This window comes from Moschus berezovskii, chromosome 17, assembly GCF_049115385.1.
Source record: "Moschus berezovskii isolate FMDL1 chromosome 17, NW_MosBer_1.0, whole genome shotgun sequence".
Classification (NCBI taxonomy): domain Eukaryota; kingdom Metazoa; phylum Chordata; class Mammalia; order Artiodactyla; family Moschidae; genus Moschus; species Moschus berezovskii.
In genome coordinates this window covers 49,726,225-49,742,402 of record NC_142476.1, presented here as the reverse complement: position 1 = coordinate 49,742,402, position 16,178 = coordinate 49,726,225, and the positions used below count along the sequence as shown (strand labels likewise).

Genomic DNA, 16,178 nt, shown 5'->3' with positions numbered 1-16,178 from the left:
TCTCAGGGTCATCAACACCCACCACGTCTGCTGCCGTCACTCTGTGGAGCTTCCCCTTCTGATGGCATATAGTGGTGTGGGGGGACCCAAGCACATTGCTTCATATTTACTTGTGGTAAAGTCTTCCTTTGACACATCAAAGCAGCCTTTTCAGTCTCGCAGAAATTCACCTAACTAGACTATTATCCATTCCGTGTATCTTTGCTGGCTGTGTTCTAGAGGACATACTGTCAAATGCCCAGCAGAAAACCAAATGTCCTCTGTCTGCACATTCTCCATCTATCAGCACAGTGACCCGCTGGAGAAAAGTGAAAGTAGGAAAGAACAGAGGTTAATCTGGCCTGACTGGCTCTTGGCAAACCCATACTGGCACGGAGAGGTCACTACTGTCTTTTCTAAGGGCTCGTCGAATCCAGTCAAACTCATCACCAAAGATCAGACATCCCGCCCCCACCCCACCTATGTGCCCATGCTGGTCTCCTGAGGTTTATGAGTCAGAGTTCACAAGCAGACGATGGACAAGCAGCACGAGGAAAACACAGGGAAACTGGAAGCCAGACCAGTGATACACATTTTCCTTTTTTTAATTAAAAAAATGGTTTTATTAACAAGTCGAAAGAAAACTTTCATTGAATCAAGGGGTGTAATACAAATTATAGGGACCTGAATACAAAGCCTGGCACCGAATCTTGCCTTTTAGAAAGATTTATATATAAAAATATGCATTAAAACCTGCACCAGAAACAGTGCAGAGGTTAACTGACACCCCCGATAGAAGGCCTTACCAACGTGGCCTTACCACAGGGAGCTCTCAGGCCCACAGCTTCAGGGGTAAGACTTGTGACAATGCCCTGCTGGTCTTTGAAGGCAGGACTCCAGAGAGCACCAAAATGCCACAAGCCTGGCATAAAACAAAAATGGTGCTGGGAAGACAGGCAGGAGAGAGTGCTGTCCTCCTCACCCTCCTTATGGGCTCTGACCACTCTTAGAGGATTCTGGAACTCTGCACACAGACCACCTCTAACTTTAGAAGAACTGCAACTTCCAACTTCTACAAATGTGTTTTCTCCAAGTAAGATGCCTAATTCTAACTCAAGAAGCCAAGTTATAATTGGCCTCATTTTAAGGATGAAGAGTTGGTTCCGATGTTCTTTTCTGCAGGTCGAGACCCTGACATACCAGCCAGAATGGCTTTAATCACAACAGAAAATAATGATGACAACAGCCTCAATCTAGTTCTGTCTTGGACCCAAGGCAACCAAGCAATTCTAGCCCAGGAAGTTATATTGCATGGACAATGAAATGAGAAGCAGCTTGGATCAACTGTGGAATCTGCCCCCCTCCCCACTCTGGGTGCAAACTATCCCACACAAGGCAAGAGAAGCCTTCAGGAGAATTCGGGTCAGTATAGGACAGAAGTCCCCAAGGAGAAAGATGTAGTTTCTTTACTATTAGGCCTGACATTTTGGCTGATCAGGGTCAGGACTGTTTGACCACTGGTTTATTCACTCATGGAGGGGCTACTGTCCTGGGTCATTTCATCCTGTGGTTCTGTGAAAAGGGGCAACCATCCCTGACTCACCTCTGCTAAGATGCTGCCCAAATAGCAGAGCTCCACAGACTGGAGAAGGAAATGGCAACCCACTCCAGTATTCCTTGCTGGGAAATCCCATGGACAGGTGAGCCTGGTGAGCTATGGTCCATGCAGTTGCAGAGTTGGACACAACTTAGCAACAGATGGGAAACACACAAATGGGGACCAGGAAGAAATGGAGGGCGGTCATAGGGGAGCACGAGGAACTGCAAAGAAGGGCAAAAAGGGATCCCTGGAGGGATGCCTCCAGTAGCTGGCAAGGACAGCAGGCCTCCACAACTTCTGAGGACCTATTAGTTACCAAAAGGACGGGCAGGTGGGCGGGGCGGGGGGGGGGGTGTCCCTTCCTGCCAGACCAGTGGGTTCCACAGGGTAACCAGCTGCCCTGCCGGTTTTCTCTCCAAAAGCAGAGCGATTTTCTCAGCTACCTCCAGGGTGGTTTTTAATTCCTTCCAAGTCCCCAGCCCGAATGCCTTGCTGTGTGGCAACCTGACGCTCTTCCTCAACTGTGGCAATAAGTGAAGGGAGGATGAAAGGCTCTGAGTCACAATTTAGGCAAAAAGCCAGGAGCCCAGTCGGGCTGTTAATGAGGGACGTCCTCTCTCAAGCAGCGCATCACTGGACCTGAGGGCTCAGGGTGAGACAGGCGCTCCTGGTCATGGGGGATCATCACCACACATCCTGACAGACCAAGGTACCGAGGACTTATGGCTCAATTACTACGGCTCTTTTGGGACAGGAGGCTGGCCAATCCTGGCAGCTCCTTCGTCAAGTCTGAGGGCATTTTAATCCACTTAAAAGTGACCTGACAACACCCTCTAGTGGAAATTATAAATAAAACAAGGGCTGTGCATCCCATTTACCTTCTGAGGCCAGAGTGGTTTCCGGAGTCCCCATAAAACGGAGTAAAATAACAAAAACAAAACATTTTCTTTAAGAATGTAATAATAAAAAAAAGGTGGGAGTTCACAAGCCATCTGGAGGCCCCTCAGTGCTGAATCACCTTCTCTCCTCAGACACCGCCTTCAATACATACTAAGAATGGGGGGCACGTTGTTATGTGGGGTGGAGGGCAGTGATCCCCTTAGAGTTTGGGCAGACTGCCTGCTGGTGCCAGGATGATGCCGAACACATAGAAGAGGCCCAGCAGAAGGTTGAGCTTGGCAGTCTTCTGGGGCAGTTTGTTGAAGGTCTGGCTTCGGAACTGCCTCTCAAGGGAAAAGGCCATGGGGATGGTGAGCAGGGGCAGAGCCAGGCTGATGCTGCAGTGCACAGCCAGGATGCTGAAGACAAGGTAGGGCAGGAAGAGCAGGGTGTTGTAGAGTACATAGGAGAGCGTGGGCCCGATGAGAATGGCGAGTGTGACGATGCCAGCCTCCCGGTCCGACTCCATGTCCCGGGTGTTGTTGGAATGGAGGATGGCCTCAGTGCTAAGGGCGAGGGGGATGGCGTAGAGCAGTGGGAAGACCGCCAGGGATCCCACCTGGACGGCGTAGGCGAACATCACAGCCAGTGGGCCGAACGTGATGAGGATGACGAGGTCCCCCAGAGCCAGGTACTTGAGTCCAATTCCTATGGCCAGAAAACCCAGAGAGTTGGTGTGAGATCAGGGCTGGAAACTGCGGGGCTGTTCTCCAGTGGAAAAGTAGGCTGCCTGTGGCTGGGTAGGGCATTTTCTTCTTAGACTGGGAGGCGGGGCAGTGGTTGTATTCCCCTCCCCTCCAGAGCAAAATCTGAATTCTCCTCTGGTGACACAGAGGGTCAGAAAAGACTAATCCTTTAACACCCAGTTCAGTCTGAGTCATCCCTGAGTCTTCCTTCCTGCTGTCCCTCAACAAAAGGGCTTCCCAGGTGGGGCTATTTGTAAAGAACACTCCCTACTAAAGCAGGAGACATAAGAGCCACAGGTTTGATCCCTGGCTGGGGAAGATCCCCTAGAGAAGGGTATGACAAACCACTCCAGTATTCTTGCCTGGAGAATCCCACGGACCGAGGAGATTGGAGGGCTGTAGTCCATGGGGTCAAAAAGAATCAGATACGACTGAAGTGACTTTGCATCCACGTCCCCCAACAAAGCCCTGACACAAAGAGCAGGGGTTTCCCAAACTAGTGGTTATCAGTTGGAGGGGGAGGGGCAGAACAAGGGAGGGGGAAGGGGAGGTACAAACTACTGGGTGTAAGACAGGCTCAAGGATGTACTGTACAACAAAGTGAATACAGCCCATATTTTATAGTAACTGTAAATGGACAATAATCTTTAAAAACTGTGTAAATTAAAAATTGGAAAAGGTTTTGGAAAAAAAGAAGAGCAGGGGGTTCCCAGTCACACACAGTTCAATGGGGAGTCCATGAAGGCTCTCACAGGCCTTACAGTCCAGGGCTTGGCTTTCTTTCACCATCCACCAGTCTCCGTAAGACACTGCTCCTGTCAGGAACACCGTGAGATTAGCCCCTCATGGAATATCCATCCCAGCTTCTTCCTTTTCAACCTCTAGCAGCATCTTCTGGTTTTGAAAGTCCCCAGTTAACCTCAGCAAAATTTCAGGGTTCCCAAACTCCATACAGAGAAACTTTCACCCACATAATAAGGAAGACAGCTAAGAAGGTGAAGTTACAACATTGCTTCCCTGGCTCTGGTTCCTGTGAAGTTAAAACGCTGAATGATCTCTCATTTTTCCTCCTGTGCTGCTGATCGACCTCAAATCCTGTCTTTCGAACCAGCCCAGTTTCTCCATCCCCAAAGCCACGCTCCATCCTGCCTCACTCTATCCCCAAGTCCAAGTCAGGGCCATCTTATGCACTACACTTCCACCCCCCCCACTCCCCGTGACACTCAACTGGTCCCGCATCTTCCGTTCTCATAACTGCCTCCCCTCCTTCATCCCGAATCGAATCTCCACACAGCAGCCAGAATTTGTTGTTTAGTTGCTAAGTTGTGTCCAACTCTTTGCGACCCCGTGGACTGTAGCCCACCAGGCTCCTCTGTGAATGGGACTTCCCAGACAAGAATACTGGAGTGGGTTGCCATTTCCTTCTCCAGGGGATCTTCCTGACCCAGTGCGTCTCCTGCATTGGCAGGCAGCCACCTGGGAAGCCCTGCAGCCAGAATGGTCCTCTCAAAACACTAAGCTGGCTGTGCCCTTCCACAAACACATACCAGAACACCCTTATCAACAAGCTGTCCTCAGGATAAGAAGAGCCCCAAATCTTTCACCTGACTCAGCTTTGGCCTGGCCCTGCCCTGCCTCCCTCCTGCCTTGCTCTGAGCTCTCCTCCCCTCCCCACCTCTATATCCTTCAGTTCCTCTCAGTGCCTCAGGGCCTTCAGACACTCCCCCACCTCCAGCCCCCTGCCTGGTCAACTCCTGTTCAACCCTCGGACTTTAAAGGTCATTCCTCAGCTGCCTTCCTCAGCCTGAGACCATATTCAGTCCCCTTGCAATATGCACCATAGCATCCTGACTTTCATAAATTCCACCACATTTGTAATTCTTTTTTTTTTTTTTTTTGGTGCCAAGTGGCATGAAGGATCTTAGATCCTCAACCAGAGATTGAATCCATGTCCCCTGCAGTAGAACACAGAGTCCTAAGCACTGGCTCTCTGGGGAATTCCCACACTTCTAATTCTTAATCTCCCTCTCTCCCACGAACTGGTAGGTTTCACGAGGGCACAGCTGGCTCCTCAAGGCCTGACAGGCTGAACTGAACACAGAGCTACAGTAACAAGCACCTGGAATTTGGGATCAAGATCGTGAAAAATGTCCCACTGGGACTGAAACAGGCAAAGCAGCGCGGGAAGAGTGAGAGGCACCCACTCAAAGAGGTGATCCACATATATATTGCTACAGAAGCTTGGGAAACCTCTGATCTAAAGAGGTTACTAAGACATGGCCCCAGGATCAGAAAGTTTAAAAAAAAAAATAAAAACTATTGGGTCATAAATTGCATTTTAAACAGTTAAATATGAGAGACATTATCTGTAGGGACTCTAAAGGCTTGGCAGCTGAAGAACAAGACACAGTGCAAGTTTACCTCCAGACTTGTGGTTGGGACTCTTTAGCGCTAAATGACCATGGTTGGTTCTTGGAAACAAAGCATCTCCAGGATAGGTTATAACAGGCATGGTCCCTGAGTCCCACCAACACCCAGCAAACTCATTCTCTACTCCTCACGCAGTATTTTGATAAATAATTTGGTTGTGTGAGGACATGCCCTTCAGGAGGACGGTCTCTCCAGCAGCACGTGAGCTCTAAATGAGGAAACCGATGTCTTATGCGACATCTCACACATTTAGGCAACTGCCCCTGCCCAAGGAAGATGACAGACAGGACTGCTCCCACTACCGATCCAGCAAGTTTCTCCACCAGCTGCCCATTCCTTTATTTCCTCAGCTCCCCAGACAGACCTCGGGACTCTATGGAAAGAAACAGAACAGCTCTATAGCCGTGACTGACATCTGGCGAGAGTACCCAAGAACACCTCATTAAGTCACCTGGCAAAAAAAAAGACGTGAGCAAGGCTGAACAGGAAAGGAGTATGTTATTCAATGGACATGAGTTTGAGCAAACTTCGGGAGACAGTGAAGGACAGGGAAGCCTGGCATGCTGCAGTCCATGGGGTCACAAAGAGTCGGACACAACTGAGTGACTGAACAACAAAAGGTTGAACAGAAACCTGTGCCTGAAAAGATAAGCCCCCACCTTCAACAGACCTTGCACAAAAACCAACCACAAAGCTCAGCTGAGGATGAGAGAGGTCTGTCAACCTTCTTGAGGCTATCTGACACTAGAAAATGACACAGCCCTGGAGCAGAAAGTCCTGTTTTCAGAGTGTCTGACCCAAAGCTCACGAGCTCCACCCGATTCAGAGGCGTGGCCCACTGGGGAGTTTCCTTTTAGGCATCCCCTCCTCCCAACACCACTTTCCACAGGGGCCAGCACAGTGAAATCCTGGGCCAGTTCTCCACACAGACAGCCAGAAGGACTTTGTTAAAACAAATCAAAATGTTGGCAAGGATATGGAGTAACTGGAACTCTCCTGCCTTGATGGTGGGAAGGTAAACAAAATAGAAGCACTTTAGGAAACACTTTGGCAGCTCATAAAGGTAAACGTCATCTACCCTAAGACCCAGTAATCTGATTCCTAGGCATTTACCCAAGAAAAAACAAACACAAATATCCACAGAAGACTTGAAAATGAATGTTCAATCATGATAGCCAAAATACGAAGAAATCCAAAAGTCACTGAACAGGATAATGGATAAACAAACTGTGTTATGTTCATACAATGGCTACCTCTCAGAGATACAAGGAACTACTGATCACATCACAACACAATGAAACTCAAAAACAGGCACAAGAATTCATACTGAATGATTCCATGTATATGATGTTCTGGACCAGGCAAAATGAATCCATGTCAAAGAAGTAAGAACAGTGGTTGCACTGGTTCCCTCTAGATGGAGAGAGTGGGGTTGAAACGGAAGAAGCACAAGGAGGCTTTTGGGGGTGATGAAAATGTTCTGTATTATGGGTCATCAATCATACCAGCCAATCTTAAGAGAGATCAACCTTGAATATTCATTGGAAGGACTGAGGCTGAAGCTGAAGCGCCAGTATTTTGGTCATCTGATGCAAACAGACAACTCATTGGAAAAGTCCCTGATGCTGGAAAAGATTGAAGGCAGAAGGAGAAGAGGGTGTCAAAGGATGAGATGGCTGGACAGCATCACCGATGCAACGGACATGAACTTGGGCAAACTTCAGGAGATGGTGAGGGACAGAGAGGCCTGGCGTGCTGCAGTCCATGGGGTTACAAAGAGTCAGACACGACTGGATGACTGAACAACAACATGAGTTATACAGCTGTATGGACTAATATTTGCCAAAATTCATCAAATTATAAGGCTTAAAATCCATGCATTCCACTGTTCATCAATTATATATCAATAAAGTCAACGTCAAAAAAAATCATAAGTCAGATTATGTCATTCCTCCACTCAATACATTTCAATGTCTCCCCATTTATTCATTCAATAAATATTAAGTACTGACTACATGCCAGGCGGAGACTGTTCTGGACACCATGGGGTTCAGCAGAGAACAGAGACTAAAATCCCTACCCCCAGTGAATTTACAGTCTAAGTGGGAAGGTAATTAACACAGTAAATACTTTCTGTGGTTAGAATGTGATGTGTGCTGTGTAAAAAAAGCAGAGAAAAGCAATAAGGAAGATACTGCAGAGGAAGATACTATAGGGAAAACACAGAGAGGGTGTGTGATTTTATTTTTTTCAGCTGCTGCAGAAAGCCTTATTGTTTTGTAGTTTTTAAATAGGGTAGAAAAAAGGCCTTACCAAGCAGCTGACATTTGAGCAAATGGGTGGTGGTTAGAAAACAAATCATACACATAGATGGGGAAACAACGTTCTAAACAGAGGAGACAGCATCTGCAAAGGACCCGAGGCAGGAGCGTGCCTGGTGCATTCCAAATACAGCTGGGAGGGTGGTGTGGCTGGAGCGTGGTGAGGAGGAGCACAGGTCAGAGAGCTGGGGGAGGTGGGGGGTGAGAAGATAATGTCAGGCCCTGGGAGTCATTGTAAAGACTTTAACGAGATGGGAGCCAAGGACAGTTTCGAGCAGACGACTGACACGGCTGCAGGAGTACTCTGGCTACTGATCCAGGAGCACCCTGAAAGGGACAAGGGTGGATGCATAGAGATCGGTGAAGCATCAGCCGCAGTAATCAAGGGAAATGACAGTGGCAGTGGTGGAAGGGGATGAGAAGTGGTCCGGCCCCAAATGCATTTTAGGAGAGTCAACGGGACTTACTGACGGTCTGGATGTGAGATGTGAGAAAGCAGTCAGGGATGATACCCATGATTTGCAGCCTGAAGAACCAGAAGGATGGAGTTGCATCGAGTGAGAAGGGGAAAGCTGAGGGTACGGCAGATATTTTGCGGGGGAGAAGATCAAGAATTTGGTCTCAGACATGTCAAGGCTGAGATGCCTATAACCTCTAAGAGAAGTTACTGAAGTTGGACCTTGGGGCTTCCCAGGTGCTCCAGTGGTTAAGGATCTGTCTGCCAGTGCAGTGAACATGGGTTTTATCCCTGGTTCGAAAAGATCCCACATGCCGAGAAACAACTAAGCCTAAGTGCCACAACTAACGGGCCTACACTCTAGAGCCTGCAGCCACAACTACTGAAGCTGGCGTGCCCAGAGCCTGTGCTCCGCAACAACAGAGGCCACCACAAGGAGAAGCCCGAGCACCGCAGTGAAGGGTCACCCCGGCTCGCCACAACTAGAGGAAAAGAAAGCCTGTGCACAGCAACAAAGACCCAGCACAGCCAAAAATAAAAAAATAAAAAAGAAGTGGGATCTGAGTTTGGGTTTAGTGGAGATACCTGGTCCAGAGGTAGAAATCCGAGACTCACCAGCTTAATAGATGGCGACAGAAGCCATGAGACTGGCTGAAATCGCCAAGGGAGTAAATGGAGCTAGAGAAAAGAGGTCTAAGGGCTAGGCTTGGGAGTGACAAGGAACCAGCCGAGACTGAGGCCCTATGAGACCAGTATGATCTAGCCCCTGCCTCCCTTGACGGCTGCATCTCAGTCTCCCTCTTGATTACTTGGTCTTTCAGCAAATCCCGAGATGCCAAGCCCTTCCCTACCCCAAGATATTTGCATCTGCTGTTCCTTCAGTCCTGAAGGACCTGACTCAGACTCCAATTCTGCCCCACGGATGGCTCCTTGTCCTTCAAATCTTAGTTTAAGTGTCACCTTCACAGAGGGCCTCTTTCCTCCACCAGCACCTTACACATTCACTCTATTTCAGCACCCTACTGATTTCCCTCACAGAACTTTTTACAAGTGGCTGCTAGTTCACCACAGTTAGTCCTGTTTTTCTTTCTCCTTCCGATGCTCCATCACAGTTCCCTTGGCCAGTCTTCTCCTCTCCTCCCTTCTTAATATTGGGGCTCCCCGGGGTGTCCATCAACAATCCCTCCTCTGGGCTCTCACCCTGTCATACAACTTAATCTATGTGCAAAGACTCTCAAAAGTTTCTACCTCCAGGTCAGACCTCTCCTCTGAACTCGGACTCAAATCCAACCGTCAATCTGACAGCTCCACATGGAGATCTGATATATTAAGATGTCCAAAGTCAACGTCTGCATTTTCTCTCCACAAACCTATTTTCAATCTTCTCTCTCTCACTCCACATCAACTTCACTATTTCAGTTGCTCAGGCCAAAACCTTAGAGTTATGTTTGTTTGGATGGGTTTTTTTTAGAGTTGTATTTAATTCCTGTTCCTCTCCTGCCTCTGGTCCCATCTATCAGCAAACCCTGCCTACCTTCAAGATATATTCGGAATCTAACTACTTCTTCCCTCTCCACTAATCCCACCCTGATTCAAGCCACCAGACATCTCTTGCCTGTTTTACCTGACAGACTCCTGGGTGTTCCTGCTTCTCCCCTCACCCTCCTTTATCCATTCTCAATAACTTAGCCAGAGTGATTGTTTCAAAACACTAAGGCCTATGTCATCTTTGTGCCAGACTGCCTTGCCCAAACATACTTCTTTTACTTCACTTCCTTTTACTGACTCCCTCATGCACACCCTGAACTCCATGCTGTTCCTCCAACATTTTCAGGGACACTCCTGCTTTAAGGCCTTTGGCAACTGCTGTTCCAACATACTCTTCCTCCAGATAATTGCTCAGCCAACTCCCTCACCTGTCACCTCCTACAATCTTTGCTCAAATGCTATCTTCTTCCAGATACCTGTTTAGCCAATTTCCCTCACCTCCCTCTCACAATCTCTGATCACGTGTTACCGTTTTTTTCCGCTATGCCAAGGGGCCTGTGGGATCTTAGTTCTCCAACCTGGGATAGAACCTGCACTTCCTGCACTGAAAGCACAGAGTCAACTTCTGGACCACCAGGGAAGTCCCTCATGTTACCTTTTTCATGAGGCCTAAACTGATCGCGACTGAACTGAACTGAACTGAACCTGATCAAACTAACGCAACCTGATCAAACTAACTAAAATTAGTTTGTGTTCTCCTTCTTTGCTCTACTTAATTTTTTTTTCCCTATAGAACTGGTCATCTTCTCATGTACTATAACCAAGGCACAAATTCATTCTGGCTTACCAGGAACTCCACGGTTTCCTAAAGCCCCACATCTTGGAAACACTCTGTGCTGAGCAAACCAGTATATTGGTCATCTTAACCATAATTTACTATTTTTATTTTCTATCTCTCCTCATGATATATAAAATCACTTCCAGAAGGGCAGGGACTTGACTGTTGTGTTCAGGTAGAACAGAACCTGGCACATAATAGGTGCTCAATAAATAGGGCTTAAACAGCTGCCCATCAGCACTTTAATCAGCCTGCTGCAAGGGATCACCTAGCAAACTAGCTGAAAGTAATTAGGTGTATAATTTAGAGCTCTTCAAATTTAATTCCACTAAAATTGACACTGTGGCATTATAAGGGCTTTCCAGGTGGCACTAGTGGTAAAGAACCAGCTTGCCAATACACACGTAAGAGAAGCGATTCGATCCCTGGGTCAGGAAGATCCTCTAGAGGACGGGAAACCAACCCACTCCAGCATTCTTGCCTGGAAAATTCCACGGACAGTGGAGCCTGGTGGGCTACAGTCCATAGGGTTGAAGAGTCGGAGACGACTGAAGCGACTTAGCACCCGCACACATGGCATTATAAGGTATGAAGAATGAAAGGAAATTAGATACCAAAAATTTCTGTATATTCCGTGTATATGAGTTATTCCTAGCATCCATAAGCCAAGCCAAAAATGCTATTCCCCAAATCCACATGGCCCAAACATTATAGGTTTCACATAAAATGGCCTAATTCAGAAAATAACCTTTGACACTCCTTTGAGAGCCCTGTAATTCCTAAGCAAACTATAGTTTCCATGCCACTAAGACTTGCAGCAAATAGGCCAACTTACCTCCTGTGTAGAGAAAGGAGCCAGACAGGCCTCCGAAGTAGATGAGAGCTAAGTGCTCCAGTTTGAGAGGGGACAGACAGTAGAGGCAAGCGGCACAGACACAGCCCAAGGTGTAGAGGAAGACTCCAAACCGAACGACATCCTGGGGCTCCAAGATTCGGTCCACCAGGGTCCTGTCATCACTCTTTTTGTGGTCAATGCCCTTGGAAAAGTCGTAATAAGTGTTGACCAAATTGCCAGCCCCGTGCACCGCGAGGACAGCTATGGCACAACCCACCAACAGTCTGGGATCCAGGACGCCTTGGGATCTGTATGCCAGAGCACTGCCCAGGGCCACTGGGGTGAGTGAGGCGCTGAAGCTCCAGGGCCGCAGGGCCAGGACATAGGAGGCGCACTTCTGCCTCCACGAGCGCTGCGGAGGTCTGTCCTGCTGAGGACAGCCGTTCCCCAGCTGGTCCCTGTCCTCGACCTTGGCCGTCTCTCCTGCGTGGATGTTAATCTTCTCCGCCATGGAGGCTGCACATGTGTTAAGTCAGTGGTAGTGAGCCACCCACTGCGCAGCGTCCGCCCTAGGGCGAGGACGGACGGGGCGGGGCGACGGACCTGACCTTCTTCGGTTCCACCACGGACAGGGATGGGGAGGCGGCGGGGCCCGGGTGCTGCAGCGAGCGGGCCTGGCACCCCAGGAGGCCCGGTGGCACCGCCCCGACCTCCTGTCACCTGTGTAAGCCTGCTTCCAGATTCCAGCCCCGCCCGCCCTAGAGCCCGGGCACGAGCCGCGGCCGCCACCCCGGGGCTGCCAGGGCCGCCGGGGCCGCCGGGGCCGCCATCTTGTGCGTCCGCCACCTCAAGCCCTCCGGGAAACACCGGCCGGCAGCGCCGCCCTGGGCCTGGGCCAGGTCCGAGGCGGGGTTAGGGGCCGGGGCGGGGCCAGAGGTCTAGGGGCGGGGCCGAGGTAGGGTGGCGACCCAACAGCCCCGCTCTTCTCTTGCCCTAGGTCGGGGACGCACAGTTGCTTTGAGTCTTGTTGAAAACAGCCTGACGAACGACTACAAATGCATGTCGCTTTACGACTTACCAAGAGCTTTCACTCACGGAAATAGAACTTATTCTGTGTTTCGTTCAACAAACGTTAATTGAGCCCCCACTGTGTGCAGCAAGATTTGTTGAACACCTACTGCATGCAGCAGTGAACAAAATGGGCAAAACCAGGGAGCATGTTGAGGGTGATAAGGAAGGTATAATCATATCCCTTCCTTTTCAAGTGCGAAAACTGAAGCTCTGAAATGGGAAATGCTGTCTAAGAAATTATTAGCTTTGCCAAGAAAGGAAGGCAAACTGAAAGCCCATCCATGGATGAATGGATAATTCAGTTCAGTCGCTCAGTCGTGTCCGACCCTTTGTGACCGCATGGACTGCAGCATGCCAGGCTTCCCTGTCCATCACCAACTCCCGGAGTTTATTCAAACTCATGTCCATCGAGTCAGTGATGCCATCCAACCATCTTACCCTCTGTCGTCCCCTTCTCCTCCTGCCCTCAATCTTTCCCAGCATCAGGGTCTTTTCCAATGAGTCAGCTCTTCGCATCAGGTGGCCAAAGTATTGGAGTTTCAGCTTCAACACCAGTCCTTCCAATGAACACCCAGGACTGAGCTCCCTTAGGATGGACTGGTTGGATCTCCTTGCAGTCCAAGGGACTCTCAAGAGTCTTCTCCAACATCACAGTTCAAAAGCATCGATTCTTCGGCGCTCAGCTTTCTTTACAGTCCAACTCTCACATCCATACATGACCACTGGAAAAACCACAGCCTTGACTAGGCAGACCTTTGTTGACAAAGTAATGTCTCTGCTTTTTAATATGCTGTCTAGGTTGGTCGTAACTTTCCTTCCAAGGAGTAAGCGTCTTTTAATTTCATGGCTGCAATCACCATCTGCAGTGATTTTGGAGCCCAGAAAAATAAAGTCAGCCACTGTTTCCACTGTTTCCCCATCTATATGCCATGAAGTGATGGAACCAGATGCCATGATCTTAGTTTTCTGAATGTTGAGCTTTAAGCCAACTTTTTCACTCTCCTCTTTCACTTTCATCAAGAGGATCTTTAGTTCTTCTTCACTTTCTGCCTTAAGGATGGTTTCATCTGCATATCTGAGGTTATTGATATTTCTCCTGGAAATCTTGATTCCAGCTTGTACTTCCTCCAGCCCAGCGTTCCTCATGATGTACTCTACATATAAGTTAAATAAGCAGGGTAACAATATACAGCTTTGACGTACTCCTTTCCCAATTTGGAACCAGTCTGTTGTACCATGTCCAGTTCTAACTGTTGCTTCCTAACCTGCATATAGGTTTCTCAAGAGGCAGGTCAGGTGGTCTGGTATTCCCATCTCTTTCAGAATTTTCCACAGTTTATTGTGATCCACACAAAGACTTTGGCATAGTCAATGAAGCAGAAATAGATGTTTTTCTGGAATTTCTCTTGCTTTTTCGATGATCCATTGTGTGTGGCAATTTGATCTCTGGTTCTTCTGCCTTTTCTAAAACCACCTTACATCTGGAAGTTCATGGTTCACATATTGCTGAAGCCTGGCTTGGAGAATTTTAAGCATTACTTTACTAGCATGTGAGATGATTAATTCAAAATCTATTGAATTACACGGGCATTTACCCTATGACTCTATAATCACATTTCTTGGTATTATTTTGTATAGATGCCAGGGAATAAGATTGTACATACAAAGGCATTCATTATAGCATCATTAGTAACCACAAGAATTTGAAAACAGCACTTCCCTAATGGACATGAGTTTGAGTGAACTCCGGGAGTTGGTGATGGACAGGGAGGCCTGGCATGCTGTGATTTATGGGGTCACAAAGAGTCGGACAGGACTGAGCGACTGAACTGAACCGAATGGTGAAGCAGTTGAGACTCCTCCTGCCCACACAGGGAATATGGGTTCTATCCCTGGTCCAGGAAGATTCCACATGCTGCAGGTCAACTAAGTCCAAGTGCCACAACTACTGAAATCCAAGTACCCTAGAGCCCATGCTCTGCAACAAGAGAAGCCACCACAAGAAGAAGCCTGTGTGCTACAAGTAGAGAGCAGTCCCTGTTGCTGCACCTGGAGAAAGCCCGCTCACAGCAGTGAAGACCCAGCACAGCCAAAAAGAAAAAAGACATAAAAAAGGATTTGAAAATAACACGTGTCCATCAACAGAGAACTGAAAATATAAATCATGATATAGTCACATGATGGAATACTATGCAGCTACAACAATAACGAAGGAAGAAGCTTTCTATACACTACAATAGAAAGATCCCCAAGACACTCTAGAATTTTAAAATGAGCCTAACAGTGTACATAGGGTAACAAGAGAGGGGAAATAGAGCATATATTCATATGCTTTGTATTTACATGAAAAGAAACTAGGGATACATAAGAACTAAAGAAATAAGTAGTGAAGGGGCAGGGGTGGAGCAAGACTTTTAATGATAAATATAATTTTAATTTATAGTGAGATTTGAATAGTGAATGCATTATGCATTCAGAAATATTTAATGACTAAATATAGAGATGTTGAAAACAAGTGAAAAATGTGAAATTCAGAGGGATAATTATTTCATAAAGGAATCAATGTAATGAAAAGATTCTAAACCTGAAGTAGTCATAACTTTTTTCTCTTTTAAATCTGCTAAAGCATTTTGTTAGCCACAGAATACCACCAAACCTCTTTTGACAATTTAGTACTTTTAGAAACTTACACCTCTTCAACAAACACTTCTACTATTACACAAGTAATTGAGGGTAATGTGAAAAGAAAAAAGTATGCCTTCCCCAAACTCCATTGCATCTTACTTTTGTAGTTCCCCATGTGAGCATAGACACATAAGATTTATATTGCACGCAGATTCTTTACCATCTGAGCCACCAGGGAAGCCCAAATTTTTAATAGGTTATATTACATGGTATAACTGTTAACCTTTTTCCTTCTTAGCAAATATTCACCTAATTATGATTATTAGTGACTGCACGTATTTTCCTTAATATAAATGCATCATATTTTATTTAATAGGACTTCCATTGTGTAAAAGTTGGCTTAAAGCTCAACATTCAGAAAACTAAGATAATGGCATCTGGTCTCATCACTTCATGGCAAATAGATGGGGAAACCGTGGAAACAGTGGCTGACTTTATTTTTCTGGGCTCCAAAATCACTGCAGATGGTGATTGCAGCCATGAAATTAAAAGACGCTTACTCCTTGGAAGGAAAGTTACGACCAACCTAGACAGCATATTAAAAAGCAGAGACATTACTTTGTCAACAAAGGTCTGTCTAGTCAAGGCTGTGGTTTTTCCAGTGGTCATGTATGGATGTGAGAGTTGGACTATAAAGAAAGCTGATTGCTGAAGAATAGATGCTTTTGAACTGTGGTGCTGGAGAAGACTCTTGAGAGTCCCTTGGACTGCAAGGAGATCCAACCAGTCCATCCTAAAGGAAATCAGTCTTTCATTGGAAGGACTGGTGTTGAAGCTGAAACTTCAATACTTTGGCCACCTCATGCGAAGAGCTGACTTATTTGAAAAGACCCTGATGCTGGGAAAGAT

The 16,178-nt window shown here is 47.3% G+C and overlaps 1 protein-coding gene across 1 annotated transcript; it reads right to left on the bottom strand.

The window, feature by feature from the left end:
* Positions 1-568: 568 nt before the first annotated feature.
* On the bottom strand, positions 569-12,444 carry UBIAD1 (UbiA prenyltransferase domain containing 1). Its single transcript, XM_055419561.2, has 2 exons — positions 11,574-12,444; positions 569-3,166 (listed from the first exon to the last, which is right to left on the bottom strand). The coding sequence occupies exons 1-2, from the start codon at positions 12,082-12,084 to the stop codon at positions 2,679-2,681; spliced, it is 999 nt and encodes a 332-aa protein (XP_055275536.1). The 5' UTR covers positions 12,085-12,444; the 3' UTR covers positions 569-2,678.
* Positions 12,445-16,178: the final 3,734 nt, after the last annotated feature.